We start from the raw sequence: 27,482 nt of genomic DNA, 5'->3' as shown, positions 1-27,482 counted from the left end.
TGCCGAAGAGGCAGATGAAGTAATTATGAGAGTAGCTTCCATTTATTGAGCACGGGCCGAGGCTCTGTGCTGAGGACGCTAGACCCGTGGCTCACTGAATCCCCCGGTAACTGTGTGAGGAAATTATAGCCTCACTGGACTGATGAGGAGTGTGAGGTTCAGAGGGATTCAAGTACATGAACAGTAACTTAGTGGCTGAGAGCTTAGGTCTGCAGTCAGACTTCTCGGGCCTAGTCCTGGCTCTGCCGCTTGCTTCCTGTAGCCATGGCAATTATTGGTCACCTTATTGTGCCCAGCTGTTCTCATTTGTAAAATGAGGGTGGTCACAGGACCAAACCCATGTGACATAATTCATGCAAAATGCTTATCAGCATGGTGCCTGATGTAGTGGCCTACAACAAATGTTGCTGTTAAATAAGAAAGCGCAGAAGCAGCTTCATCGGTAACACCCCACACGACCTCTGTGATGAATCACTGATGCTCCAAGTCTGAAAACCTTGTTTTCTCTTAGCTAATTTAAGGTTACAATCAGAGCCTTGACCATGAGACTTGGGCTGCTTCTTATGGCGGGGGGTGGGTGGGCATGATGTCCCAGAGCCAGGCCCGGCTGCTTGGACAGTTCTCAGACCAGGCTCCTCACTGGCCCTGCCTGAGACAGTGAGGGGCCAGTTTTATCACTCAGGTGTCATCTCATTCATCCAGTGGTTCCCAAACTGGTCCCTGATTATCCTGATGAGTTCTTCTGGATGCCAATAAGAATATTGAAATGGCCAAATAACCAGGCTCTCTAGGGGCAATCGAGTATTGACATTTTACCTGTGTTGGACCATGGAATCCTTTTTATCTCCAGGCTATCTCGCAGGACTGATGCTCCGTGGAATGTGCATTTGGGGCTGTTTCTCACCCCCTGCAAGTGCAGCTGGCAGAGGGGCAAAGGCTGGCAACCCCTGGGGATGCGGGCCAGGGCTCGCCTGGGAGGTGAGACAGGTGGACAGACTCGGAGTATATTTTAGAGGCAGGACCAGCAGGATTTATTGATGGAAGCTGCTTAGTAAAATATTTGGTGTATTGGACTGTACTGAACTGAAATGTACTTGTATCTCCTTGGTAGCAAATCAGCCAGTTGGAAAGGGAAGAATCCAGCCACTGAAACAAGTCCTGTCTGCATCAGGCAGGGGACCCACACCTTCCCCAGTGGCTTTGGCTCCTTTAAGGACACACCAGACCCTTTGGGGTGTGAAGTCCTTGTTTATTTACCTGTCAAAGTACTTTCCTTCTTTCTACATTCCTCCTTTTTAAAATTAGAAAATCCACTGCCCTCTCCAGGGCATATCACTCTATCATTTTTGGAGCCTGAGCCGTGCACCCCGAGGCAGCCCTTCCAGTTTCCAAAGTTTATTGTTGAAAAGTGCACAACAGGCTGAAATCCCTGGCGGGAGCCAAAGCTGCAGGGTACACCGAGGCCAGCAGACGCCGGAGCAGCCAATTTTATCTGGCTGTTCTCTCCTCCTCCTCCTCCTGCCCTCCTCCTTCCCCCTTCATTTTATCAGAGAGGTTTGGCTGGACTTGAAGGAGCCGAAAAGGAACTGGAGGGGCCTGAGCCTCTAGCAGCCAGTGACAAGGTATGGGAGGACAGGGCACCCAGGTCTGGGGCAGTTCCAGCTCAACTCAGTTCTTCACTGGTTGTTGTGTGTCTGTCTCGGTCCTAGGGCCTGGAGGTCCAACAATATTGATACCGACGATAATTGCTGTCATTAGTGAGTGTGTGCTGTAAGTGTAGACCTTGTAATCATCCGACACACCTGATATCAATAAATCCTTCCCACAGTTCTAAGAAGTACTTACTAATATTATTCACATTTGACAGTTGACTAAGCTGAGGCACAGAGAGGGCAGGTTCTGCAGAGTCACGCAGCCAATACGAGGCAGATCCAGGAGTCCTACTTAGGAGTATCTGAGTCCAAAACTACGGTCTTTAGCTCTCTCAGTGCAAGCTCGCAGTCTGGGCAGAGGAAATGGATGTGTAAACCAGCAAATAAACCTGCACAGTTTGCAAGTGCATGAGGCAAGTGTCGACTAGTGCAGTGAGCAGCAGAGGGGAGGCAGTGTGCAAGCCACATTTGAGCCATCTGAGCTGATGGGCTGGAGTTTACTTGGCAGGTAAGACAGGTGGGAGTAACGGCAGAGGGAAGACACACAGGCGGGAAGCAGCAGTGTGTGTGTGTGATTGTGAGGAACGGCAGAAGTTCCGCATTGCTTGGCATAGGAGCCCTGATGGGAAGAGCAGAAGCTGATGAGATGGAGGGAGGTAGGCATGGGTCCTTCAGGGAGGGCCTTAGGTACCCTACAAAGGTTTTTATACCATATCCCTTGGGAGTGATGGATTTCAAAACTATTATCATTTATTTTGTCTTTGCTCAAAGGACGGCTTATGTGAAAGCCCACAGTGTGAGACAGGTAGCAGTGGAGTGGATTTGGCCGAGGACCAAGAGTCTGTCCTTGGTGGCCTCCCCATCCCAACCCCCAGGCATTGGCTCCTGGCCACCTGCCTGGAACCCTGAGTTTGCACATCACTGTTAGAGAGCATCACAACTAGGGAGAGAGAAGCATTTATAAGTATTTTGGAAGATGATTTCCTTGGTGGTGTGGAGGTTGGGTGAGAAGGACCTGAGGCTGGAGCAGGGAACCCGCCCCAGGTGTTTGCAGCCGCCGCCCTGGCAAACACCAGGCTGTGGCGTTGCCGCTCCCCGTCCGCGCTGGGAGCCAGAGCGGAGCTGATTACAGCCAGCTCTTCGGGAGGCCATCGCATCTAGTGGTTCTGCACTAGGTGTTTGGAGACAAACTGCCTGATCTCAGACTGCGTGCGTTTCTTAACCACCCAGGTCTCAGTTTCCTCATTTTTCTAATGGTAAAATTACAGATATTTTCCTGATAGTTTGTTGTGAGGTTTAAATGAGTTAGCACACGTCAGGTACTCAAAACCTTACACAAGCTTGGTGCATCCTAAGCGGTATGTAATTATTTACTATTAGTGTTCAAAAATTCATTTATGAAGTTTGAATTTACTCATTTAATAAATATTGGGCCCCTACTATATGCCAAATACTGTTCTGGGTGTGAGGATACATCATTGAGTGAAATAGACCAACCCTCATTTGCATTTGAACGGGGGAGACAGAATAAATAAATGCACGGAATGGATGTGTCATGGGGCTAAGGGGCCCGTGGGATCCTGGCGGACTTGGTGGGCCACACTAGGAACCCTGGGTTTTATTTTGAGTGAGATGGGACATCAGGAAGGTTTTGAGCAAAGAGACGAGATTGGGCACCCATCGCGGGGTCCGAGTAGCTCTGTCAGGTCTGGGTACCTGGTCTGTATCAAATGGTTACCAAATGGTCGCTGTGTTTGTCGTGACCTATTCTCCTGTCCACAGGAGAGCTGTTCTGGTGGGAGGGGCTTAATGAGAAAGGACCTTGGTAAAGGGAATGGGGTCCTTAGGAAAAAGAGCCACATTTCCCTCCACACTATAAAGGCGTGTCCAGGAACAATGGTGATGATGCCATTGTCCACCGAGCTGGATGACTCTTCCAAACCCTCATGGTGTTGAATGCACTGATTTGTGTCCTGATGGGTCAGTCGGTTGGTGGCACTTTGCCCTCTGCTCCGTGACATCTCCGTTGTCCTCTCTCGGACTCTCTGTGGTCATAAGTGAGCTTCTTGGACATACAGGGCGTTTGTTTATTGCTGTTCCCTCTGCAGTGTTCGAGAACAAAGATAAGATTGTGATCATCATGGAGTACGCGAGCAAAGGGGAGCTGTACGACTACATCAGCGAGCGCAGACGCCTCAGCGAGCGGGAGACCAGACACTTCTTCCGGCAGATCGTCTCTGCCGTGCACTACTGCCACAAGGTACGGCCCGAGACGGTTTCCACGGCACCACGTCATTCTGTTCATATTGCAAAAGTGATACCTGTTCGCTGTAGTGTAAATAGAGAACTCATAAACTAGAAAGAAGAAAATCGCTATCTCCTACAAGTCCAGAGTCCAGGGATAACCCGCTGTCAACATTTTTGCTTGTCTCCTTGCAGTCTTCTTCCTCTTCCTCCTCACATTTATTTTTTATTTAAACCTTTTATTTTGAATAATGTTAGATGGAGAGGAAAGTTTCAAAGATAGTACAGAAAGTTCCCATATATGCTTCCCTCGGTTTACCTGAATGTTAACATCTTGCATTATTGTGGTACATTTGTCAAAACTGAGACACTAATATTCATATATCACTTTGAACAAAATTTCAGATTTTATTTGGATTTCATCAGTTTTTCCTCCAATGACTTTTTTCTGTTCTGGGATCCAATCTGGGGTACCACAGTGCATTTTTTTAAATATAGTTTGGGTCCTTGCTTTTTCACTTAATATTTTAATCTAAATATTTTTATGTTTTATTAAAAATTCTCTGGCCGGGCGCAGTGGCTCACGCCTGTAATCCAAGCACTCTGGGAGGCTGAGGCAGGAGGATCGCTCGAGGTCAGGAGTTCAAGACCAGCCTGAACAAGAGTGAGATCCCATCTCTACTAAAAATAGAAAGAAATTAGCCAGACAACTAAAAACATATAGAAAAAATTAGCCGGGCATGGTGGCGCATGCCTGTAGTCCCAGCTACTCAGGAGGCTGAGGCAGGAGGATCGCTTGAGCCCAGGAGTTTGAGGTTGCTGTGAGCTAGGCTGATGCCACGGCACTCTAGCCCGGGCAACAGAGTGAGACTCTGTCTCAAAAGAAAAAAATTCTCTGTAATGGATTGTTGGACATTTAGGCTGTGTCTGATTTCTGGTTATTACAAATAGCAATCAACATATTTATACATGAATATTTTCCTCTCATTTGAATAATTTACTTGAGAGATTCCAGAAATGGAATTACTGGGTGAAAGGTCCTGATCCTTTCTATGTTCCTGGTACCTTTCCTTGCATAGGCTACCATATACACATGCATTTTATTGTGACAAAGTTCAGTGGGATGTGCTCATAATACAGCCACAGGGTAGCTATCCTGGGCCTCCGGAGAAGGAAGTGAAGTACACAGATAATTCCAAGGCGTGTTTCAGCCATTATTGTTATTAATCATTTTAGCCATGATTTTCATCTCATTGAGACTTTCCCCAGAACTCTTATACTTGGAACAATCATTTATTTTGAAGACCATGTGACTTGAATTCAACATGGTATCCAAAACAGAGTCAGCTTTTTCATACCAATGATTGTGATGGGGCCTTCTGGTTTGTTAAAAATTCTGTTTGAGAGTGGCTCTGTACGTAATTAGAAGACAATCATTCAAATCCAAAACCCTCAACCCACGTGAACATTATTTGACCTCTCTGTGCTGACTCAAAAGGTACTTGTGATTCGAACTGCACAATATTTTGTATTTTATCATCGGGCATCATTGTAAAGCACTGCAGAGACAGTGTTTCATTACTGGAAGTGTATGAGCACTTGGATTCTGTGTGAATGGGGCTGTATTAAACTCATTCCATCTTACTGTGAAAACCAGGAATGCAACCACATTCCCCATGTAAACCAAACTGCTCCTGATATTTACAACTAAAAAACATCAGCTACCTTGTATTTATTCCATATCTCTCCTCCAGGAGACTTGGTTTTGTGCGTTTCTGAATTCAAAACACCCCCTAGAAGGCCTGGATGAGACAAAGATTAGTAGAAATACATGTTTTCATCTCTCTCTGCAGTCAGTGCTTTTGGAGATACTGAAAACGGTCAGAGGAAAAGGGAAAAAAACAATTAAGCACCAGCTGTAAACATGCCAGTTGGTTTGCTGAAATGAGCAGCTTCAATTGCAGACATCCTCTGTGTTGAATGATGTTCAAAATCATCCAGCACTCCCTGTGATTTGTCCACTTGTCCCCAAATAGTCCTACTGCTCTTCCCAACCCAGCCCCCCCCACCAAAAAAAAAAAGATAATTGGGTCTAAAACCATTGAGCCCGCCAGTTGTTGCTGCTGTGTAGACCACCAGCCTGTGGGTTAATGACTCCCTTTCACCTTTCAGCTGCCTGGCTGCTGGTCCCTGCAGGTCAGCCTGCCTCCAGCCTTGCTGGAATTCCCCTGAATGAGAAGGTCAGACGTTGTGGCAGCCACCTGCTTTGCTCAGGCCGGTGGCTCAGATCTTGCTGGTGTGCCCTCACACTGGACCTTCACCCTGCTGAGCAGAGAGGAACTTTCAGAATCTTCTCTACTGGCTACCTAGGAAATACCCTGTTATCCTCAAGGAAGGTCTAGATTGGTCTCATGGGTCAGAATAGATGGGCCAGATTCCTTTCCAGCATTTTGGTGAGGCAGACAGGCAGACAGACAGGCAAGGCCAGCGAGCTCCACACTCTGAGACCCCGGCAGAGAAATCTGCTTCTTCCCTGGAAATCCCGTCCCAGATAGACAATTTGCTGCTGCCTGGGATTATATTGCTTTCACACAGTGGAATTACATTCCAGCAAAGAATTCCCCTGCTGTTTTACAGGCTCTGGGGGAGAAGAGATTCCAGTCATTTTTCCTTTAACCACACAGCAAGTGACTAATGCTCTCCTGTCACTGGTAGGTCACTGGCTGGGGGGCAGCAAGACAGGGAGAGCAGCCTGAAGGATGGAGGGGAAGACCACCGGGCCAGCGCATTTCTTTAATCTGTCAAACATTTTCCTTTGCTCACCCTCCTCCTACCTCTTTCTCTCGCTCTCATCCCACCGCTCCCATTCAGTTCCGTCCTTGTCTTCTCATTTCAGAACAGTGTGGTCCATCGGGACTTGAAGCTGGAAAATATACTGCTCGATGACAACTGCAATATTAAGGTAAAGCTCTTGCCTCGCTGATTGATACGCAGGGCCTGGGTATTGCAGCTGGGTAGAGCTTAACCCGCTCCAAGCTGCAGCCTGGAAACAGGCAGCTGGGGAAAGTCTGTTTGCTTGAGCTCTCAGTTCACACAATTCAATTTGACAAGCATTTATTGATCTCCTACTACACACCAGAGATGGTTCTACCTGTTGGGTTAAGAAGAGATGACTACGATACAGTCCCTGCCCACAGGAAGCTCATAGTCTAATATTGTCACCATAAAGATACTTACAACAACCAACATATTTCATATGTATTTTATATCATTTTTGCTTTATGTCGCTTATATTCTATCTTTAGGATAACCCTATGAGACAGGTACTGTTATTTACATCATTTCACAGATAGGGAAACTGAGGCACAGAAAAATTAAGTAACTTGCCCAAGGTAGTGCAGTGGTGGTAAGTAGTTGAGCTGGGATTTGAAGCCGTATCTGTCTGATTCACAAGCCCAAGTTCAAGTTACTATACTCGGTTTGCTGGCAGGGCCCTAAATTATTTTAGAGTTTTGGAATTGTTTCCCTGGCCGCTTTTTTGTCACTCTCCACTCCATGTCTCCCACTTCTCCCTCTCAACCCTCCCACCCCTGAAGCCAGCCATGGACCTGGGAAACGGACCAGACTGAGGCTGGAGTTTGCTGCTGGGAACTAGCAAGTGCTGGGGTTTACTTTTACGGAGAGTATTATTGCTGGCTGCCACTGGGGCTGGAGAAAGCTCTCCTGGCCGACAGGGTTCAAGTGCCTCCTGGGGAGCCCTCCAAATGTCCCTTTGATCACGTCTACAAAATAAGCAAATACAGTTTCAAAATAAACAGAGCTCACCGCATGGGTTTCATTATGAAATGGCCTTAGCACTCCCGGTACCAGCGGGAGCCTCCCAATTGGCCGCTGGTGACGTTAGTGGCTTATCCCTGGTCCCTGGACAAAGCATGGGAATGACTTTTTGTTGTTGGTGCTGTCAGTGGAGGGTTGTATGACGGGGACACTTATTTCCCTGCTTAGAAGGATGGAGTTGCCTTGATGTTTGGATTCTCTTTGCAGATCATGATGGCAGCCATTAGTCACCATCATCCTTTGAGAGGCCCCTGCAAGCCGTGTCCCAGTGACCCCTTGTTCTTGCAGGGCGGTTGACCTTAGTCACATATTTCTGTGTAGTGCATAGAGCAAGGAGGGAATAGTTGGTCCGAGCAGTTCTCTGCAGGAACCATAGGCTGTGACATGTCCCTGAAAACATCATTACACTGAAGTGGAATCTCAGGGTCTCTCCATTTCTGGCGAAGTGGCTGGATCATGGTAGAAGCAGCACTGGCTGTAGAGTTGGGAAATTCTGGGCTGTGTGGCTTACTAGCTGTGTGACACTGGGAAAGCCACTTAACACTGTTTCCTCTACTGTAAACTGGGGCAACAGTACTACCTCCAGGCTTGCTTTGAGGACTGAAGGAGGGGCACTCTATGTTTAGTTTTATAAATTGCTAGGCACTCATGTGCAAATGAGTCAAGGTTAAGAGCAGTGGCCTTGGAGTTGGATAGCCTGGCTTTGACTTGCCACCCTGCCCGTTAGCAACTGCAGGACTGGGGGCAAATTACTTGCTGATTTAAGCTTTAGTTTCCTCATCTGTCAAGTAGGGATGCCAGTTCCTGCAGTTCCTGTCTTTGAGGATTATTGTTTATTTGTGTTTTTTTCGGTCAATGAATATCTTCTGAGCAGTTAGTGTGTGCAATGCCCTGTGCCTAGTTCTGGGGAGTCAATAACAAATGTGAAGATTTTAGACAACACGACAGTCAAAGCAATTAGCGGTCGACTATTGCTGTACCAGGAGCCTGCTTCAGTGTCTGGCCATTGCAGAGGGAATGGAGCTGGAAGTCAGCTGTTCTGAAGGTGCCTGGGTCCTGGGGAGTGGTGAGCGGGCCATGGCTGGAAAATTGGGTCCTGGCTTGAGAGGGACATTCTAAGGGTTTGTGTCATTGACCTTAGTGACTTTCTCTCCAGATTCTTCCTGCCACCTGCCCCAGAGCTCTCAAAATTAAATGTCATCTTTACAAGGCCTGGAATGTGAGCCTCTCCCCTGGGGATTGGGTTCTGTGGTACAGTGTGACCTCTTGGTCCCATGATGTAGTCCCAGAAGTGATAAGACACATAGCTTCCTACCGAGTCATAGAATTCCCCAATGGAGGAAGAATGGTTACAATTCTGAAAGCAATTGTGCAGGGCAACAATGAGGCCCAGAAGAATGGCTCATTTGCACAAGCAATGGGGCACCCCTGTCCCAAGTCCTTCAGCCTAGGATCCCTGTGCATTATGTAGGGAAATAACACAGAACATCATAAAAATTAATGTTTGGGCGTATCTTTCCCCTTGTCTTCCCCTTAAGAATTTCTACTCCTGGCATTTCCCAAGGAAACACACACAACACACACACACACACACACACACATCCCAAACAGAAACCAAATCTTCCCATTATCAAAACTTTTACATTCCTTCTCTGCTTGTTCAAGGAATCCTACTCAGGTCTGAGGATTCTAGAGCTTGAAAGAACTTTGAGGGTCATTTTCCAACCCCTTGTTTTAATGATTATGACCCAGCAAGGGTAGGTGATGTGCCCAAGGTCACACAGTGAATCGAATAGACTATATTATTGTGTCATCGTTTCTGCAGACTGTACTGTAGTGCTTGGCATACATACAGTAGGTACTTCAGAGCTGCTTGAATTCGGAATAAAGAAACCATGAGCCAGGATTAGAACTCACATGTTTGACTTCCAGGCAAATTCTCTTTTCATCCTCTCCCACCCACTCCAAGGTTTTTTTAAATGTGTTTCAGCTGGCGTTGATTTGTCTTCTGGCTGTATGTTCTCAGTTCTTCCTGACTCAGCATTTTGCTGAAACTTATTTAGAAAGGGCACTTGTTGCTGACACAGGCAGGCAGACACATGGCCACAAGCTGGCTTCTGTGCTCGAGAGAGCCCAGGCCATCAGTGTCTGGACCTGGGGGACCGCAGAGAGATGAGCCACCAACTATCAGGATATGAGCATCAAGGGCATCTCTTGGAGCTGCCTTTGGTACCTCTCTAACTGTGGATCCATCTTTCATGTTCAAAGGGTGGAGGACTTTGGCCCAAGAAGCCTATAAAAATGCTACTGGTTTATACTTGTCACATGTCACTGCAGTTTTGGTAAGAGCCATGTAGCTAGCTCCTTTCCCCTTCCTTGCCTGATGTCAAATTGCAAAGAGCACATCTGGCATTGGAAATTATTTATCTGGCCACTGCGAGAGGGTGTGGCTTCTAAAAATATTCACACAGTCGGTCGGCAGAAAGAATGAGAGCAATGTGCTGCTTTGGGTTGCATTCCGTACTCCGTGGAAGCCTGTCTACTAAAATAGACACCCAGCATAGCATTAATTTGCAATTAATAAAACACGGGGCAGAGTCACATCCCACTCTCTGGGAGAATGGAATGCCGACAATTCCCATAGAAGGCTCCTGTACAAACGCCTTACAATGAGAAGAAGTCCAAGCACCAGGGTCAGCCGACCTCCCCAAAGAGGGCTGGGAATCTGCTGAGCTCCCAAGGCTCAGAGTAGAGGGGCAGAGGGGAAATGGCCTGTGGCCCCCTGTGACAATGGAAATGCGGCTGCCGTGGATAAGAAAAGAAGCTTTGAATCGCCAGGGCCGAGATGAGAGAGAAACCCCTGAAGCTTAACAAGACCAAGTGGGGCAGCTAAGAGTCATGGGCCTCTGGGCTTTGATGATATGAATGTGAGAACTCTGTGTTCATGCATTAATTAATCAGTTCATTTGTTCATTTATCCATTTGTGTGTATGTCTGCCCATGCATACCTACATCCGCTCATCCATCCCTACGTTTGTTCATCAAGAAATTGAACCTCTCCTTTGGGCAATCTTTATTCAATCAAATATGTTTATTACGTTTCCTCTGTGTACTTGGCCCTGTGTTGGGGATTTAATAGTGAGCTAGAATGGCCAAATCCCTGTCTTTTTGGAACTTGGAATCTAGCAGTTGTTAAGTCAGCAGTAATATTGAACTATGAGAAGGATACAGAGGTAAATGAAATTGATACCGTACCTGCCCTAATGGGCTTAGAATTGCAGTAGGGGACGTGAGCAACAAATGAATAAATACATAATGTAATTGAGGGTGAGAATGGAAAATGGAGTTTCCCTTTTAGCTAGAGTGGTCAGGGAAGGTCCCTGGTATAGGACTTAAATTCCTCACATCCACCAAGTTTCTTCTGGCTTCCTGACCTTGGCACACATGGTTCTCTCTGTCTGGAATATTCTTCCCACTCCTTTTTGCCTGCCTTTCCTTTAGGGCTCTGCTTGAATGCCTCTTCTTCTAGGAAGCCTTCCAGGATCCTTATTCTTTGGCAGGACCAGATGGCCCTGTGTAATATGTTGTGGAAGTGCTGAGCAGAAAGTGGTGGGTCTGTCCAGCTGGATGGACCAGAAAGCCTTAATGGAGGAAGTGATAATTGAACTGGGTTTTGAGGGATGGGTAGGAGTTTGATGGAAAGGAACATGACAATGGCCTCTCAAGGGGAAGGAATGGCAAGCACAGGAACAGGGCATGGAGACTAGAAAAGGAAAGTAGTGTTTACTGAGCCCCTCCTAGAAGTAGAGCCCTACACCAGACCTTCCATACCCTTATTTCATTTGGTCCTTGGGATGTCTCCACTGGGGTGGGTCTGATTACTCCCATTTTATAGACACGGAGACTCTTGCAGCTAATGCGTAATGGGACTGGCTACAAACCTATGGCTATAAGACCAGACACCTGATAAATTCTATCCTCTACTGCCACCACCCAAATTTGCCCTAAATCCAAGAGGGCTTCACTTTAGTCAGCTTTACCTTGTCTGCAGGCAGGCTCGCGGACAGCTGTTCCTGGGAGAGACTCTCCAAGTGCTGATGGTGGCTGATGGCCAAGCTGCCCGAGTCGCGGTGGCCAGAGCAGCCATGCAGCATTGCCAGAGCTGTGTGCGTGAGCTGGCACCATCTGCTCGTTAGCATGCCTGGAGCCGCTTCCTGGACACACCCTTGCTTAAGAGCTTCCCTAGGTTGCTCCCAGTTGGTAATTTCTTTTCTTTCTAGAGGGGCAGTGTGAGCTTAGATCTTCTGAAGGTGAAAGCTGACCCCACTCACTTCTGCTCATTGTTCCACTCCCTGCCTTCACTTCCTGAGCACTCATGAGTGAGGCTGTCATGGGTGAAGCCACAGCAGTTAACTCCAAGGCCGGAGAGGAGCTATGGAGTGTGTCATCCTGGATGGAATTGGTGTCTTCCCAGAGAGTTACTCGGAAAGCCCATTTCTTTGTCAGCCCCCTGAGAGCAATAGTTCCCCTTTATGTAGCACTTCACAGCCAACGCAGCTCTTCACTGACACCTCAGGCAAGCCACTTCAACACCCTGTGCCTCAGTTTCCTTGTCTGCAAAATGGGGATAATAATGAAACCTTCCTGGTAGGGAAGTGTGAGAATTCACCACATTAATATATGTGGCGTTCACAGAACAGTGCCTGGCACATAGCAATGCTGACACTGTCGTCATTATTCTTATCTGGTTTAATCTGACTTTGGTTTTCACAACACCATGTGGTTGGTGCTATTGCATTCCATTTTCCAACAAAGGGTACTGTGACTCCAAGAGGTTCAAGCAGTCGTAGCCAACATTTGTCGAAGGCCTGCGATGTGCTAGGCATGGGGTAAGCACTTCCCTTGCATCCATTCATTGGTTTCTTACGGGCCCTTCCAGGTAGGTTGCATTGTTATCACCAACCCCATTTTACAGATGAAGAATTGCAGGCTCCGAATGGCTAAGATGCAAGTGAATCCCCGGGGGCTCTTGTGAGCCTGGACTTTCCGATTCAGCAGGCCTCGGGCGGGGCCTGAGAGGCTCCGTTTCTGAGACACTCCCAGGTGATGCTGGTACTGCTGGTCCCTGGAGAGGAATGAACCAAAGTGCCTCAGGTCAGGTGTTGGTGAGAGGTGAGGTCGGGATTTGAACTCAAGGATTCAAACCCTGAATCCCTTACTTTTTCCGTCACACGAGGTGGCCTCTTACGTTGGACATGCCTAGTTTATAAAGGAGCGATAGGATCTCCTGGCTGTTTGCTTTCTGAGATGCTCCCAGGTGATGCTGTTACTGCTTCCAGTTCTAGGTTTGCCTTGGCCTAGCAAACAGTGGTCAAGTCAGCCAAACCATCAGCCTTTTCCTAATGGCTGTAATTTATAGTCAGTTGGTACCAGGACTGTTCCAGGAGCTTCACATGTGTACTGAGGTAGATTATTCCAGGTCCCAGTTTGCAGATGAGGAAAGTGAGTGACTTGGCAGTTCCCACCAATCACCTAACAAGGCCAAGGTTAGCCCCAGGTTCTCCTGGCTACAAAACCTCTCATCTGTGGAGTGCGGCACACTTCCTCCTAGATACTGCAGATGACTGTCAGACTGTCGCTGGTTATTATCACTGTCATCAGCATCCTTTCCTCGTGGTTAATATCAGCAAGCTGACAGTTCATTTTTCACTAAGTGAGCTCATTATTAGCAGTGATCTGAGGTTAATCCTTTTTTATGGTGGTAAAATATATGTAACATAAAACTTACCCGTCTTAGGTGTATAGTTCAGTGGCATTAAACATATTCACATTGTTGTGCAACCATCACCACTGACCATCTCTGGAATGTTTTCCTCTTCTCCTGCTGAAACTCGGTACCCACTGAACAATAACTCACCGTTCCCCCTCCCCCACCCCAAGCCCCTGGCAGCCACCATTCTATTTTCTGTCTTTATGACGTTGACTACTCCAGGGATCTCACGTACGTGGAATCATACAATATGTGTCCTTTCGTGTCTGGCTTATTTCACTTAGCATAACGTCGTCAAGGTTCATCTGTATTGTAATGAGGTTAATCCTTTTGAAATGTGAATAATCACTTCCTAATGTAGCGTTCTAACTCTGATTTTCATCCAGCGGGGCATGCACTAGAAAGGCTTGATAACAACAAAAACTCCAAATAGTAAGGGCGTGAGCCTTGAGTTCCTTTTTACTTTCAAAGCTGAACTGACTCTGGTCCATCTCCCCTACCAGTGCAGGGACAGAGGGTGGTTTGGAACCAGTACCCGGCAGGGGACCATCAGAACAACCAGCAAAAATGCCAACCCGGTCCCTTCCTCCAAAGCTTACCTGTGCGTCCACAAAATACCAGTTTGAAAGCAAAGCCCAGTTGCCTCCTTGCTGGAGAGTCAGCCTTTGTAAACAGCTGGTGCTCTGTTATGGAGAGACTGTGCAGCCTGGGCAGACCCGCGTGCTCCTGTATGTACTTGTTGCTCTTCCTTGTGACCTTCAGCAAAGCTTCGGGCATCCTTGAACCTTCAGCTGCTTCACTTGTAGAGCGAGGGGCAGGATTAGCATCTCTTTGGGCTCTTTCAGATCAAGCCAATTCTGGGATGTGATTATTTTTGTTTTAGTACGTTTAAAATCAATATTTCCCAAATTTCAGGTTTTCTTCCATTCTTTTCATGGATTTTGCCTTTCCCTAGTGTCCTTACTGCTATTTTACTTATTTAATATTTTTATTTAGTGCAAGCCACTATTTAAAGTGATAACTGTTTGAAAAGGAAGACCTAAGTAATTACCTTAAATGGAAAACCAGTATCACTTACCGTGAATAGAAGATAAGGTCAAAGATAAATATAATGGAAACCAAATAGTGTTATTAAATTGTAGCTTGATCTTGGTTATTGCCACAAGCTGTGGGCCCAGCCCACATATTTATCATATTATCTCTTTGATAAATACAGAGATGCTAAAGACAAAAGAGAGCCCAACTGAGACTTTTTCCTAGACTTAATCGGATTAAAAGAGAACCCAGAAAGGAATGAATTTTTCATTTTGTGATTCAGAGTTATCTCATTCTGTTATTGTTCGGCATCTAAAACTTCTCTGTTTCTTCACTGTTGAGAGTCACTGGTGTTGGGATCCACTCTGTTTCAAGTATCATGAAGTTAATTAATTCTCTGGATTTCAAGGTGGGAAGCAAGTAGTTACTGAGTTCCAACTCTGTGCCATTGCTATTGTAAGCATTTTACATACTTCATGTCATTTAATCTTCACCATGACACTGTGGGTGGAGATACTCTTCCTACTCCCATTTTATAGATGAGGAAACTGAGGTTTCTGAGATGGCCATTTCCCCTCTTATCAAGAGTTGATATAAGCTCCATTTGGCATTAAATCTTAGATTGAAGCCCAAGTTTCAACGGCTCAAGGTTTGAGTGTGTGTGTGTGTGTGTGTGTGTGTATGTGTTGATTAATATTGCTTTTCCGTTAAAGTGCCAAGAACATGGGCTAATCTAGATTTCGATTAATCTTGTGTCAGCGGCAGTGACAGCTTTACTGGGAGAGGCTGATAAGCATCAGTCTGTGAGGCTGGGAGTGGGCCATAACATAAACACACCTCCCCAGAGCGGCCACGGAGCAGGCAGGACTGTCCGGACTTGGAGTGGGAACTCCCAGTGTGAGGTGTCCTGTGCGCAGCGAGCGCCTCTCACGCACATGCGCATTTGGAAGCTGCCCCAGTCGTCGCAGATGCTCCCAGGCGGGAAGGGAATGCGTTTTCCCGTGCCCTTTCCGTTCCTCTGCTGACTGAAGGGGCGCACTTCATAAAGCTTCCAACCAACTTCCTGTGAGCCAGTCAGGGGCCTTGATAAGAAAGTGGAATTCAGGGCAATTAAGTACAATCTGAGCCCCGAGAATGCATTTTCTGAGGGCGGTTGTACACCAGCTGCTTTCAATGACATTCCATTCATTCAGGGACGACTTACAAAATAGGCTTATTCTAGGAACTGCATTCAAAACAGAGCCTCGGCGGCGGCGGCGTTCAGGCTGGGCTGATCTCTGGGCATGTGAATCGTCCAGCCTATTTATAAGCCTCAAATGGAAATCAGCTTGGGGAAGGGCAGAAACCTACAGGGGCTCAGCTTGCGAGGCTGGCTCAGACTGGAATGAAATGTGCAGGTGGCCCAGGGGCAGTGTGGCGCGGTGGCTTGAAGCGTTAGAGACACAGGGGTTTACATTCCTAACGAGTTACATCTCCATAGATGAGTAACCCCATCTCCCTAAACCTCAGTTTCCTCATTTGTTAAATGGTTTTTTTTTTAATCGTGGTAAAAGATCCATAACATAAAATTGACCATTTTTAGGTGTCCCCTTCAGTGGCATGAAGTGTATTTACTTTGTGGTATAAATGAGATTTTTGATAGGATTAGAGAATGTAAAGTGTTAAGCACAGTACCTGATCATTGGAAGTTGTTCAATAAGTGGTAACCAAGTTTATTATTATATTGCATAATCTTGTGCTTTTCAAAAAATATTATGCCTTAGGCTGGGCGCAGTGATTAGTGCCTGTAATCCTAGCACTCTGGGAGGCTGAGGTGGAGGATTGCTTGAGCTCAGGAGTTCAAGACCAGTCTGAGCAAGAGCAAGACCCCATCTCTACTAAAAATAGAAAAATTAGTCAGACGCGGTGGCATCACCTGTACTCTCAGCTACTTGGGAGGCTGAGGCAGGAGCGTCGCTTGAGCCCAAGAGTTTTAGGTTGCAGTGAGCTAAGATGACACCAATGCACTGTATCAAGGGTGACAGAGTGAGACTCTCTCTCAAAAAAAAAAAAAAAAAAAAAACCAAACGACCCCCCAGAAAACAAAAACAAAATATAATGCCCGGTCTAGTGACACGTGTTTCCAGTGACAAGTGTGGGCAGGTGCTAAGTAGTGGATTATACAAAGATAAGGGGAAGATGTGGAAGCCACCAACTGCCTTAGGAGACTCAGAGTCTGGTAGGGAAGGCAAATATATATATTATGTATGTATATATGTGTATATACATGTGTATATATGTATACACATGTATATATGTGTATATACATGTATACATATGTATACACATACGTATATGTAAGAGTGCTGCCATAAAGTATTATAAATAAAACACTTCAAGAAACCAAAGGAGAAGAGAATGATCCCAAGGAGTGTGCAATACAACGAAAGCAGCAAATTTAGGTAAAACATTTGCAGGAAACTTGAAGGTTATGAAGCACCTTTGTACTCATGGTCTCACCTTGATTGCATTTTTTTCGCATATCATTCTCATGATGATCCTGTAGCTAAAACAGGGGAAGGATCATGGATTCCTGTTTTCTGGTGGGTAAACTTAGGCTCAAAGTTGCTAACGGACCTGCTCAATGTCTCACCGATGGCTAGGGGCAGAGTTGGGGCTGAAACATGATGACTCAAAACCCAGTGCTCTGCGTCCCTTTCATCCCGGGTCACCAGGCAGGCACAATACTGTTCTGATCAGAGTGTGAGTGGATAGAAGGGTGCTGGTACCAGCTGCAAAGGTCAGGGTTTTCGACAGTGTGATACGCACGCCTCCATGGATGCAATGCGATTGTGGGTAGACCACAGAGAGACAATTTCTAAGTTAATTGTTGGATACTTTAATATTCATCAGAAACATCAAGTTGGTAATTTTGTGAATGTTATTTCTCAGGGCAAGTCTAAATTGAGGTTAAAATAGAAAGTCCATTTCCATTTTGCGTGCTGCGTGGTGTGAACTGATCCATGGTAGACACGGTCTGGAGAGCTAACACGTCTCCCCGGGTCTTGTTTCTCTTTGTAGATTGCTGACTTTGGGCTGTCCAACCTGTACCAGAAGGACAAGTTCTTGCAGACGTTTTGCGGGAGCCCCCTCTATGCATCTCCTGAGATCGTCAATGGGAGACCTTACCGTGGGCCAGAGGTGAGCAGGTTGCCTGGTGTGTATGGGGGGTGGGAGGAGTGGGGAGAAAGGAGGGAGGGAGGGAGGGTAAAAACTGCATCTGGGAAATGCTTAAAAAACGAAACCCAAATAAGCACGCAAAGAAAACTTTTCCTTACATGGTTAGAAAAGCAATAACATATAAATTTGGAAAATCTAGAAAAGCCTAAAGGAGAAAATAAAGTTACCTGGGATCCTCCCACGAGAGACAGCCACTTAGTATTTTTGTAACTTTTCTTTTAGACTTTTTCCAGTGTAGATCACGGCATTTCAGAAATAATTGAGATCAACTCAAAAGTAATTAAGTTAATAAAAGGCAAGATGTACATACATATACGTATGTGTCACATATATATGTATATCTTTTATTAACTTAAAACTATATGGTGACATTCTTCAAATTTATTAATAGTAAAAACATGATTTTTGATGACAAAGTTTTATTGATGAATATACCATAATTTATGCAATAATGTTCCTAGATTTAGACATTCAGTTCTCCCCTATGGTATCAAAACAGACAAACAAAAACCCTGATTTTGGAGTGAATATCTTCTTCGCATATATTTTTTGACAGCATATGTATATTTGACTAAGGAAATACATTTTAATTGTATCTTCTAATTTATGAGAAATGTATTTCTCTACATGCCTAAAGCTTTCAGGGCCGCTGTAAGATGTGCATGTGAAAGTGTTCTTTTGAAAATGAGTGAGTTGTGAGTGATTATTCTCTTTTAAAAAAAATGGTTCTCTTTACAGAGGGAGTCATCCACTCAGTATCCTTAAATAGCAGCTGCTCAGTGTGTTGAAATGTTTTCTTCCAAATATTTATCTGTGTGAGAGTGTTTGGGGGCAGGGCTGGAGGATGCAGAGAAGGATGCCAAGACCCTGTGTCAATTACAGTGAGGAGAAAGTTTTTTAAAATTAAGAATACAAGGGAGGAATATAGGACTTGATTTACAAAACTGGAGAAACTCAACACTATTAATTTCTTATAGACAATGAATGCTTCTTTGATCTCTGTTGGGCTGTTTCTGAGGTTCCAAGCTGGCAGCCTGTGATCTGGCCAGCAAACTTGCTTTATTTGGCCACATTAGTCTTTATAAAAAAAAAAATTGAACTAACATTTAATGATTGGGAGATTTCATATACAAGTCTGTTTTCTGACTTCTCTTAAAGAACCAAAGGATCTAGCAGTGCTGGGCCTACATTAGTGCATGGCAGGAGTTAGCCAAGGAGAGATTGGCTGCCTAAGACAGCTGAGTGCACTTCACAGCTTGTCTCCATCCACCACACTCCATGTTGGACCCCAGATGCTTTCTTGCTTTATTTATGTCTGTTGTTTGCCTGGCTCTTGTAAGATTTAAGTTTGCAACCTCTGATCCATTTGAAGAAAGTGCAGGAAGGCATTGGTTTCTGGATTAGGAGTAAAGAGCCCTGTATCCCAGTCTTACCTCCATTGCCGGGACAGGGCCTCTGGAGAAACCATTTAGCTTCCTTGAGCCTCAGTTTTCTCATCTGCCAAATGGGTCTGAAAATAATCCAGGCCCTAGCTGCTTCACAAAAATTATAGTGAGGATCAAAGAAGATAGTCTATTTAAGAAAGTGAGAAAGTTCTTTAATAGGTTGGGAGTTTTGGCCTCTGTTCAAAGTGGAAAGGACAGCTTCAGTAGTGGGCCTCAGCTGCGTGGCTATCAGTTGTCGGTCTTTGGTGGCAACCTGTCTACCAGGTGCTACATTCAGTTCCTGGGGGCCTCAGGGGTGGCTGCTCACAGGCTGTGATGCAACTGGTTTGGAAGGCATCCCCGGCATCTGCCTCCCAGCTCCTATGTGTCCTGTCTCTCTGCTCCAGGTGGACAGCTGGGCCCTGGGCGTGTTGCTTTACACTCTCGTTTACGGAACGATGCCCTTCGATGGTTTTGATCACAAAAACCTCATTCGGCAGATCAGCAGCGGAGAGTACCGGGAGCCCACGCAGCCCTCAGGTGCGTGCCCTGCGGAGGGTCAGAGGTTAAGGGGAGAGTGATCGGCTTACACCACTCACACTTTTTGCTTTTGTTTTAATATGTTTGTAAGGAATCTCCTGGTTTTCAAATGCTTTGTCCTTGCAAAGCTTTGTCATCCTTGACAAAGCTGGCCTGTTAGGCTGCTTTACTCAAAACTTCTCAAGTGAAGTTTTCAGAGGATGTGTTCTAGGAGTCCAGTTTGCTTGCCACGTGAACCTGGGTGCATCACTTAATCTCTTTGGATTTAGTTTCTCCACCATAAATTAAAATTTTGGGAACAGTATTATATGAAGTCCTTTTCAGTCCACATAGACATATAAACCACCCTCCCTAGACAGCAGGTGCCGAGGGGGTGGCGACTGCTCCATCTTTCACTACTCTGTCCCCCGGGCCTGCGGTAGCCTCCGTTTTATTATCTACTGCTGTGTAACAGCTGTATCCATTCCCCCAAACAAACTCAGTGTTTTAAACAGCCATGAAATCTTATCTCTGATTCTGTGGGTGGGGAAGGGCTTTTCTGCCCTTCCTTGAAATTCCTCCTACAGTTAAAGTTGCAATCAGATGGCACCTAGGCCACTGCCGAGGGCTGAATGTTGGACACCTTGGGGCTACTCTATGTGGGCACACCCTCTTTGAGATGCTTCCCCACAACTTCTATGTCCAGGACAGAGGCTGGACTTCTTCCATGGCAGCCCACGGCTCTAAGGAGGAGGAGAGGCCACCAGGCTTTCTTAATGTGTCTGTGCTTGCAACATAGATAGATACTGTCACTTCTGCCATATTCTGTTGTCCAAAGCAACCAAGGTCATGAGCTCCATCTCTTGATGGGGAGTATTATCCTGGACAGAGGGTGTGGGCAGGTGGCCATCTTTGGTCATTTTTGTTAACAAATGAAGTTAACACAGGCACTTCATTTATATACATATTATCTATATGTGTATATACATACATACACAGTTGATTCTCATTATTTGCTGTAGTTTTGTTCTGTAAAGTTGCTGCAAATACTGAATTAGTGAATACTGCACCATTTCTCCTAGGGAAAATACAGGGTTAGGTTCCTCAGAGCCTCTGGTCACAATATTTTTGTCAACTGATCAATATATAATGTTGTTTTATGTGTGTTTCTGTTTAAAGACACCTTATGTAATATATATTGTTGATTCATTAACATCAAACTCAATGGCCAACAGCACTGTAGCTCATGCCTGAACAAAGCTAGATGTAACACACACATCTTCTCCATAAGGCACATCATAGCTCTCTTGTGTTTAGGAACACTAGACAGTGCTTCAGCACTCTTTGGGGGGACCATTTTAAATAGTGGAATCATCAAAAAAAGTCCAAAAACATGAAAAACATGGCACTAAACAGACTGAGAAAAGGACACGTTATCATACAAGAGCAAGAAAGCAGAGTGTTGCTTTGTTTGACCTCAGCTGTGAATACACGTGCGCATTGGGGTGACTCAAATTTTTTGCTGCTCTGTGCATGGACAAAAATGGCTGCAAAAGAGCTGAGAGTATTGATTTTGGGGTTACAAATAAATTTTAGTGAGTAGGCAATTTTGCAAATATAGAATCTGTGGATGAGGATAACTGTTGTATATGTGTATATGTATACTGATGTGCATCTATCTATTTATATATATATATATATATATTTTTTTTTTTCCAATAAGCCAGCATATTCTTTTTGGGAAATTTTAAGGTGACCTCTGTGGTAGTCTTATTTGCCTTGCCAGCTAGCTGCTGCCAATGTAATTCCTGACACATTGTAGGGTTCAAGGAATATTTATTGAGTGACTAAATGATCATCTTGTTACTTTTCGGGGGTATAGCTCATCCCGTTCCCCATTGCCAGGCCTTTGCCAGCTACTCATTAGCCTACATAAGCAGCTGAGCAGAGGGGCAGCTTCCCAGGATATAATTCATCTCAATTTGGGGAAGAACAATTTGATCCTAAAAGTCAATTTATAAGCTGTGAAAGTCACTTGGTTCCTCTGGCCTCCTCAACATCCCTTTGGAGCTTTCCCCTAATTCTCAGGAAGCAGAAATTTGCAAGTGGAATTTTTCAGACAGGCCTTGAAGAGGTGGCAGATAGAGATCAGCTCTCTGGTCTGACAGCTCAGTAAGATCCAACTTATGTCAGAGAGGAGAGGAGGTGAGCTCACTGGGTGTGGGTCTCAGAGCCTGGCAAAGACCTTGGTGTGAGGCCGGCTTTGGAGGCAGCCGCTCTCACTGCCCAGGTGTGTCAGGTAAGAGCCTCCACTTCATCCTCTCTATTTAGACACACTTTCCCAGGGGCCTCAAGCACTGCGTGTTTGTACAAGGCTACCTTTGGAGGAATAAAGAGAGCTGTGGTGATCTACACCTGTTTTCCCTTTTGGTAAAATGATATCTACCAAAGGAACTGGTGTGGATATCTTTCTTGGTTACCTGGCCTCTCACATTTTATAAAGATCTAAGATGATAGAAAGGTCAGTAGCTCCATGACATTGCTCTACTCACGTGAGAAAACACGCCAGGAAAGGAGGTAGTGCAGGGGCCTGTGGTTCCAAGTCCTGAATGTACAGTCTGAAAGGCTTTGGCTTCCTGCTGCTTAGTGTGGCTGGACCAGGGGGCTCCAAATGGGTTTTTCCTAAAGTGAGTGTGTTCCCTTAGCCATGTCTGGGGGTCACCCCCGTCACAAAGCTGAAAGCCCCCACAGAATGAATGCCTGATTCTTTTTGTCTCTTGTTCCCCAGACGCTCGAGGACTCATTCGGTGGATGCTGATGGTGAACCCCGATCGCCGGGCCACCGTCGAGGACATCGCCAACCACTGGTGGGTGAACTGGGGCTACAAGAGCAGCGTCTGTGACTGTGACGCCCTCCACGACTCCGAGTCCCCGCTCCTGGCTCGGATCATCGACTGGCACCACCGTTCCACGGGGCTGCAGGCCGAGGCTGAAGCCAAAATGAAGGGTCTGGCCAAACCCGGGGCCTCTGAGGTCATGCTGGAGCGGCAGCGGTCGCTGAAGAAGTCCAAGAAGGAGAACGACTTTGCCCAGTCCAGCCAGGACTCGGTGCCCGAAAGCCCATCCAAGGTGAGCTCCAAGAGGCCCAAGGGCATCCTGAAGAAGCGAAGCAACAGCGAGCATCGCTCCCACAGCACCGGCTTCATCGAAGGCGTCGTTGGGCCTGCCTTACCCGCTGCGTTCAAGCTGGAGCAGGACTTGTGCCGGACTGGTGTTCCCCTCCCAAGCTCTCCCGAGGCAGAGGTGCCGGGGAAACTCAGCCCCAAACAGTCGGCCACGATGCCCAAGAAGGGCATCTTGAAAAAGACCCAGCAGAGAGAATCGGGTTACTACTCGTCCCCGGAGCGCAGCGAGTCCTCGGAGCTGTTGGACAGTAACGACGTGATGGGCAGTGGCCTCCCTTCTCCGAGCCCCCCGGACCCAGCCAGGGTGGCTTCCCACAGCCTCTCCTGCCGGAGGAAGGGCATCCTCAAACACAGCAGCAAGTACTCAGTGGGCGCCACGGACCCGGCCCTCGTCAGCCCTGAGATGCCCACACTGGAATCCTTGTCAGAGCCCGGCGTCCCCGCCGAGGGCCTCTCCCGGAGCTACAGCCGTCCGTCCAGCGTCATCAGCGACGACAGCGTCCTGTCCAGCGACTCTTTCGACTTGCTGGATATGCAGGAGAACCGTCCTGCCCGCCAGCGCATCCGCAGCTGCGTCTCCGCCGAAAACTTCCTCCAGATCCAGGACTTTGAGGGGCTCCAGAACCGGCCCCGGCCCCAGTACCTGAAGCGGTACCGGAACCGGCTGGCAGACAGCAGCTTCTCCCTCCTCACGGACATGGATGACGTGACTCAGGTCTACAAGCAAGCGCTGGAGATCTGCAGCAAGCTCAACTAGCGTGCCAGGGCGCAGCGGGCAGCGGGGGGTACAGGGGAGGAAGGGGAGCAAGACTGGGGCTCACAGGCTGGTTACCTCTTTGCTGGCTGTGTTGATAGACTGAAAAAGGATTGGCACCATCTCGCTTGCAGCCCTGAGCCGGTGCCGAAAAGGGAGAAGTGGGCTCTCTGCCAGTTCAACCCACTGCCAGTCAGAATTTGGATCCTAATTGGCGTTTGCCTGTGGCACCTCCTAGAGAACCAGCTGTCCAGGGAAGGTGGTGTTGACCAGCACTTGGTGGTGAGGAAGTGTATGGGGGAGAGAGCATTTCCCTAGACATCTTCCAGATGCTTCTGGAGGAGGGGCAGGAGAGACTGGGGCCATCTGCTTTGGGTATGCCCAGAGAGCTGGCTCCTTTTCTCCTCATGTTAACAAGCTTGGTCTGGCTGCATGGGCTGACAAGGAGATTTCAGCAACCTGAGCTTGAATAGATGATCGATTGATAGTAGCTGCCAGTTGTGCTGGTTTGAGTAGCCCAGGGTCCTCGGGAAGGAGTGCTGTGATTGACTAGCAATGGCTGCCATGGGAATGGGAAGGGAGGCAGTAGCACTAATGCCATGTACTTGTCATCCTTGACCTGGCTAAGCCCTGGGAAATAGGTTAAAGCATCCTGTGGGATCTGTGTTAACTCTTTCATGCCACTGGTGAGGCATTTGTTAATTTGTTACTCCACCTTGAATGGAAGACAGGGCATTGGTCAGAGAGAGAATGCTCTGAAATCTGCTAAGGACATAGAGTCAGCCATGGTGATTTTTCAATGTCTTGCTGTTTGTCTCCTCTTTCCTGATGACTGCCTTGCTCTTATCACAACCTGTCCAGGGTGGACGGGGAAGAGATGGTGGTGTCAGAGTTCAAAACTATTGTCTATGATAGAACACAAGACCCTCTGTGGTCTTTGCACAGATGAATGGAAGTTGGTGTCTTTAGTGTCTCAATATTAACTGGAATGCTCCCTCTTGGGTTCTCACCTGCATAAATGGCTTTGGATTGGATGTGACACTGTCCACAGTCTCCAAAGGATTACCTAACTCAACCATTGGCCCTGTTCACTAATAGCAAATGGTTTCCCTGTCCACCTAGTGTAGAACCCTCAAAGGTGGACAGGTTTGCTTCTAGGCAGTTAGTGTGTAGGTGGGATATTAGGATGAGGAAAGGGAAGTCAAAGAGAAGGTGCTCCCCTACCTTCCCTAATCCAGGATTCTATGTTATGGTTTTGAACTTTGACATGAACTCCTGGGCTCTGGGGAAAAGGAAAGTCCCATTCATTTAAATGAATAAGGTGTGGAAAGAGTAGAGTGGGTTGGGATGAAGCATATGGGAGAGGGAACATTTCCTTAGAAGTCATCCAGATGGTTTTGGAGGAGGTGTAAAAGAGGTATGGCAGTATTCTTATCTTAAGTAAAAAAAACTAGGTATGTAATTTCTAAATACCCAGATTATAAGTGACAAGATGTCACCCCCGCAGTGGGACACCTTCAGGAGACTAGGCTTTTAATCACTGGTCTCATTGGGATGGTTCAGATTCCAATGGCCTAGGCAAATTGAAATGCTTATTTCAAAGTGGCAACCTCTGAGAGCCACATAGATGGATAGAGGAATGGTCTTGGGGTTATCTTTGGAAAAACCAACCAACAGTAGTTCACAGGGAGATGAGAAAGGAGTCACCTTGCAGCACTGAGAATGTTAATTGAATGACATCGCCCCCTCCTTAAGGAGACAGCTCTGTTTCTGCCCTTGACACCGGCGCTGGTGTTTTGGCTTCTGCATTCCTTCAGGTTGAGCTGAGCAGTGTATTATGGGAAGCTGCTCAGCTTCCTTTCATTCAATTCCACCTCCTTCCTGAACTCCACTAGAGGTTAAAAGGGAAAAAAATAAAATAAAATCTGTAGATAGCAAACTATGTGTAAGGGGTGTGGGTGCATGGAGGGCAGCCTGCAACCACTGAGCTCCCTACCCCTTGCCTCATTTTATGCAATCTTTCCTGAACAGCCTATACTGCCACGCTGCTGGCCCCTCGTGTGGCAGCTGGCCACGTCAGTAGTTGTCAGTCTGACTTAGGTCCAACACCTGCCTATTGGTTGACGTGTTCTTTCCTTTTGCCAGTGACTGAGTCTATTTAGTATTTTCCATTATTCTAATTGTTAGGAAAACGTGATACTATTAAGGAAAATCATTCTACTCCCTTCTCCCTGCCCCCAAACACTTGTATGTTCTCTTTTGTCAATTAACTTAGTGGATTGTGGCAGAAAAAGTCCTCCACTCAGAGGCAGAGACTGAGTTAAGTCTCAGGTGATCTTTGGCACCTGCATTGTTTGGGAGCCATCAGTGAGGTATGGAGGGGTGGAATAGCTGGTCTCTTAGGCCCTCCTCAGTTCTGACGCTCTGCTGACATCCTCTGCTTCTAGATGTGATGTTGACTGTCCTTTCAAGGAAAAACTTGCAATAGAGGGAAAAGCCCTAAAAGCAGCTCCCCTGCTTCATAATTAAGTCCTATCATCCCTACCGGCCAATCCCAGTTATCCGCTTCCATGGAATTACAAGTGAGAGACACTTGTATGGCCTGGTGGACAAAGCAGGAGATTCGACGTCAGCTGGTCCTCTTCCTTGCTTCGGTGGGCCTTTCTGCGTCTTAGTTTACACATCTGCCAAAGGGGTAGAATTACACTTCTTTTTACAGGTAAATTTCAAGGCATGATCAGTTTTCAGGAAGTGCTTCAAGACCCCAGGCGAAATGAGGATGCTAAGTACCCTCTGAATTTCCATCCCTGTTACCAGGTGCTGCTTCTTCCGATGATGGGGGGCACTTTCAGGGTGAAATTCAGGCAAGTTTTGCCCAGGCCTGCTGTCTTGAGTACAAATGTGAATGATCGACTGACTGCTTGTTGCCAAACTGGAAATGTTCTGTAGGGATTTACTGGCATGGTATCATTCCTAGAAGAAAAAAAAAAAAAAAAGAAAAAGAAAGAGAAACTTGACTGCACATTGTTTTTTTTTTTTTTTTTTTTTATCCATGTTGTGACTTTTATTTAATTTCTATTTTTTGTTTTTGGTAATACAAAGTTGACTTTTTTATTTGAATTTGTCTTTTTTTATTTATTGGTCTGAAAGGCATTTCAAAGGTATTATAATAATATATTGGTGTAATTTAATTGGTGCAACATGCTTTATGGCTCCAGTCAAAATTGGTTTTCACTCATTTGATTGGTTTGAGCCCAGAACAGCCTACAGGGGGAAAAAAAAAAAAGCTGGATAACCACCCAAAGTGTTTGTATTTTCATTGGAAACTGATTTTTGTTTTCATTTTGTTTTTTGTTTCTGTTTTTATTTTTAAATTAAATAAATTGCAATGAACTGAACTGACCAGAGACCTTGCTTCTTTATTTGGTGGCTTTTCTTAGTCAAGGAAGTGACAGAATGGGTGTAAGTAGCAGAGACTACCAAAGCTAGCTTAAACACAAGGGGGGAGTTATTCAAAGTTCTCAGAAGATGAAATGCAACTTTCAGTGCAGCTGGAACCAAGAACTGGAGAAGTGGAATCCAAGAGGGCTGGGTACCCTCTTTTCTGCTCCTCTCTGGACACCAGCTTTCTTCTTCTCCCTTCCTAGCTTGGTGTTTTCCTCCCTGTTGGTGGGATCCACTTTGGTTTACCCCATAGCTTCCAAATTTACATGTTCTCAGTTCTGGTTTCCAGAAGAGACTACTGACCAAGTTCCTTCAGTCTGGACTGGAGACCTCATCAAACGCTAACACTCAGCCACACTCTCTCCCCATACTCCAGCTTCCGCTGCCTGGCCCCCTCTG

At 46.3% G+C, this 27,482-nt stretch overlaps 1 protein-coding gene across 1 annotated transcript in view; it reads left to right on the top strand.

The window, feature by feature from the left end:
• Positions 1-26,628, top strand: part of NUAK1 (NUAK family kinase 1) — a 71,590-nt gene extending 44,962 nt beyond the window's left edge. Inside the window, exons 3-7 of the mRNA XM_069490411.1 lie at positions 3,761-3,912; positions 6,793-6,858; positions 17,599-17,718; positions 19,589-19,721; positions 22,489-26,628. Coding sequence (XP_069346512.1) covers positions 3,761-3,912; positions 6,793-6,858; positions 17,599-17,718; positions 19,589-19,721; positions 22,489-23,642 — 1,625 coding nt within the window. The 3' untranslated portion in view covers positions 23,643-26,628. The remainder of the gene's footprint in view (positions 1-3,760; positions 3,913-6,792; positions 6,859-17,598; positions 17,719-19,588; positions 19,722-22,488) is intronic.
• The last annotated feature ends 854 nt before the right edge of the window (positions 26,629-27,482 follow it).

Source organism: Eulemur rufifrons, chromosome 16 (assembly GCF_041146395.1).
Source record: "Eulemur rufifrons isolate Redbay chromosome 16, OSU_ERuf_1, whole genome shotgun sequence".
Lineage (NCBI taxonomy): Eukaryota > Metazoa > Chordata > Mammalia > Primates > Lemuridae > Eulemur > Eulemur rufifrons.
Note: the sequence above shows the minus strand (reverse complement) of the source record. Positions and strands in the feature narration are given on the sequence as shown.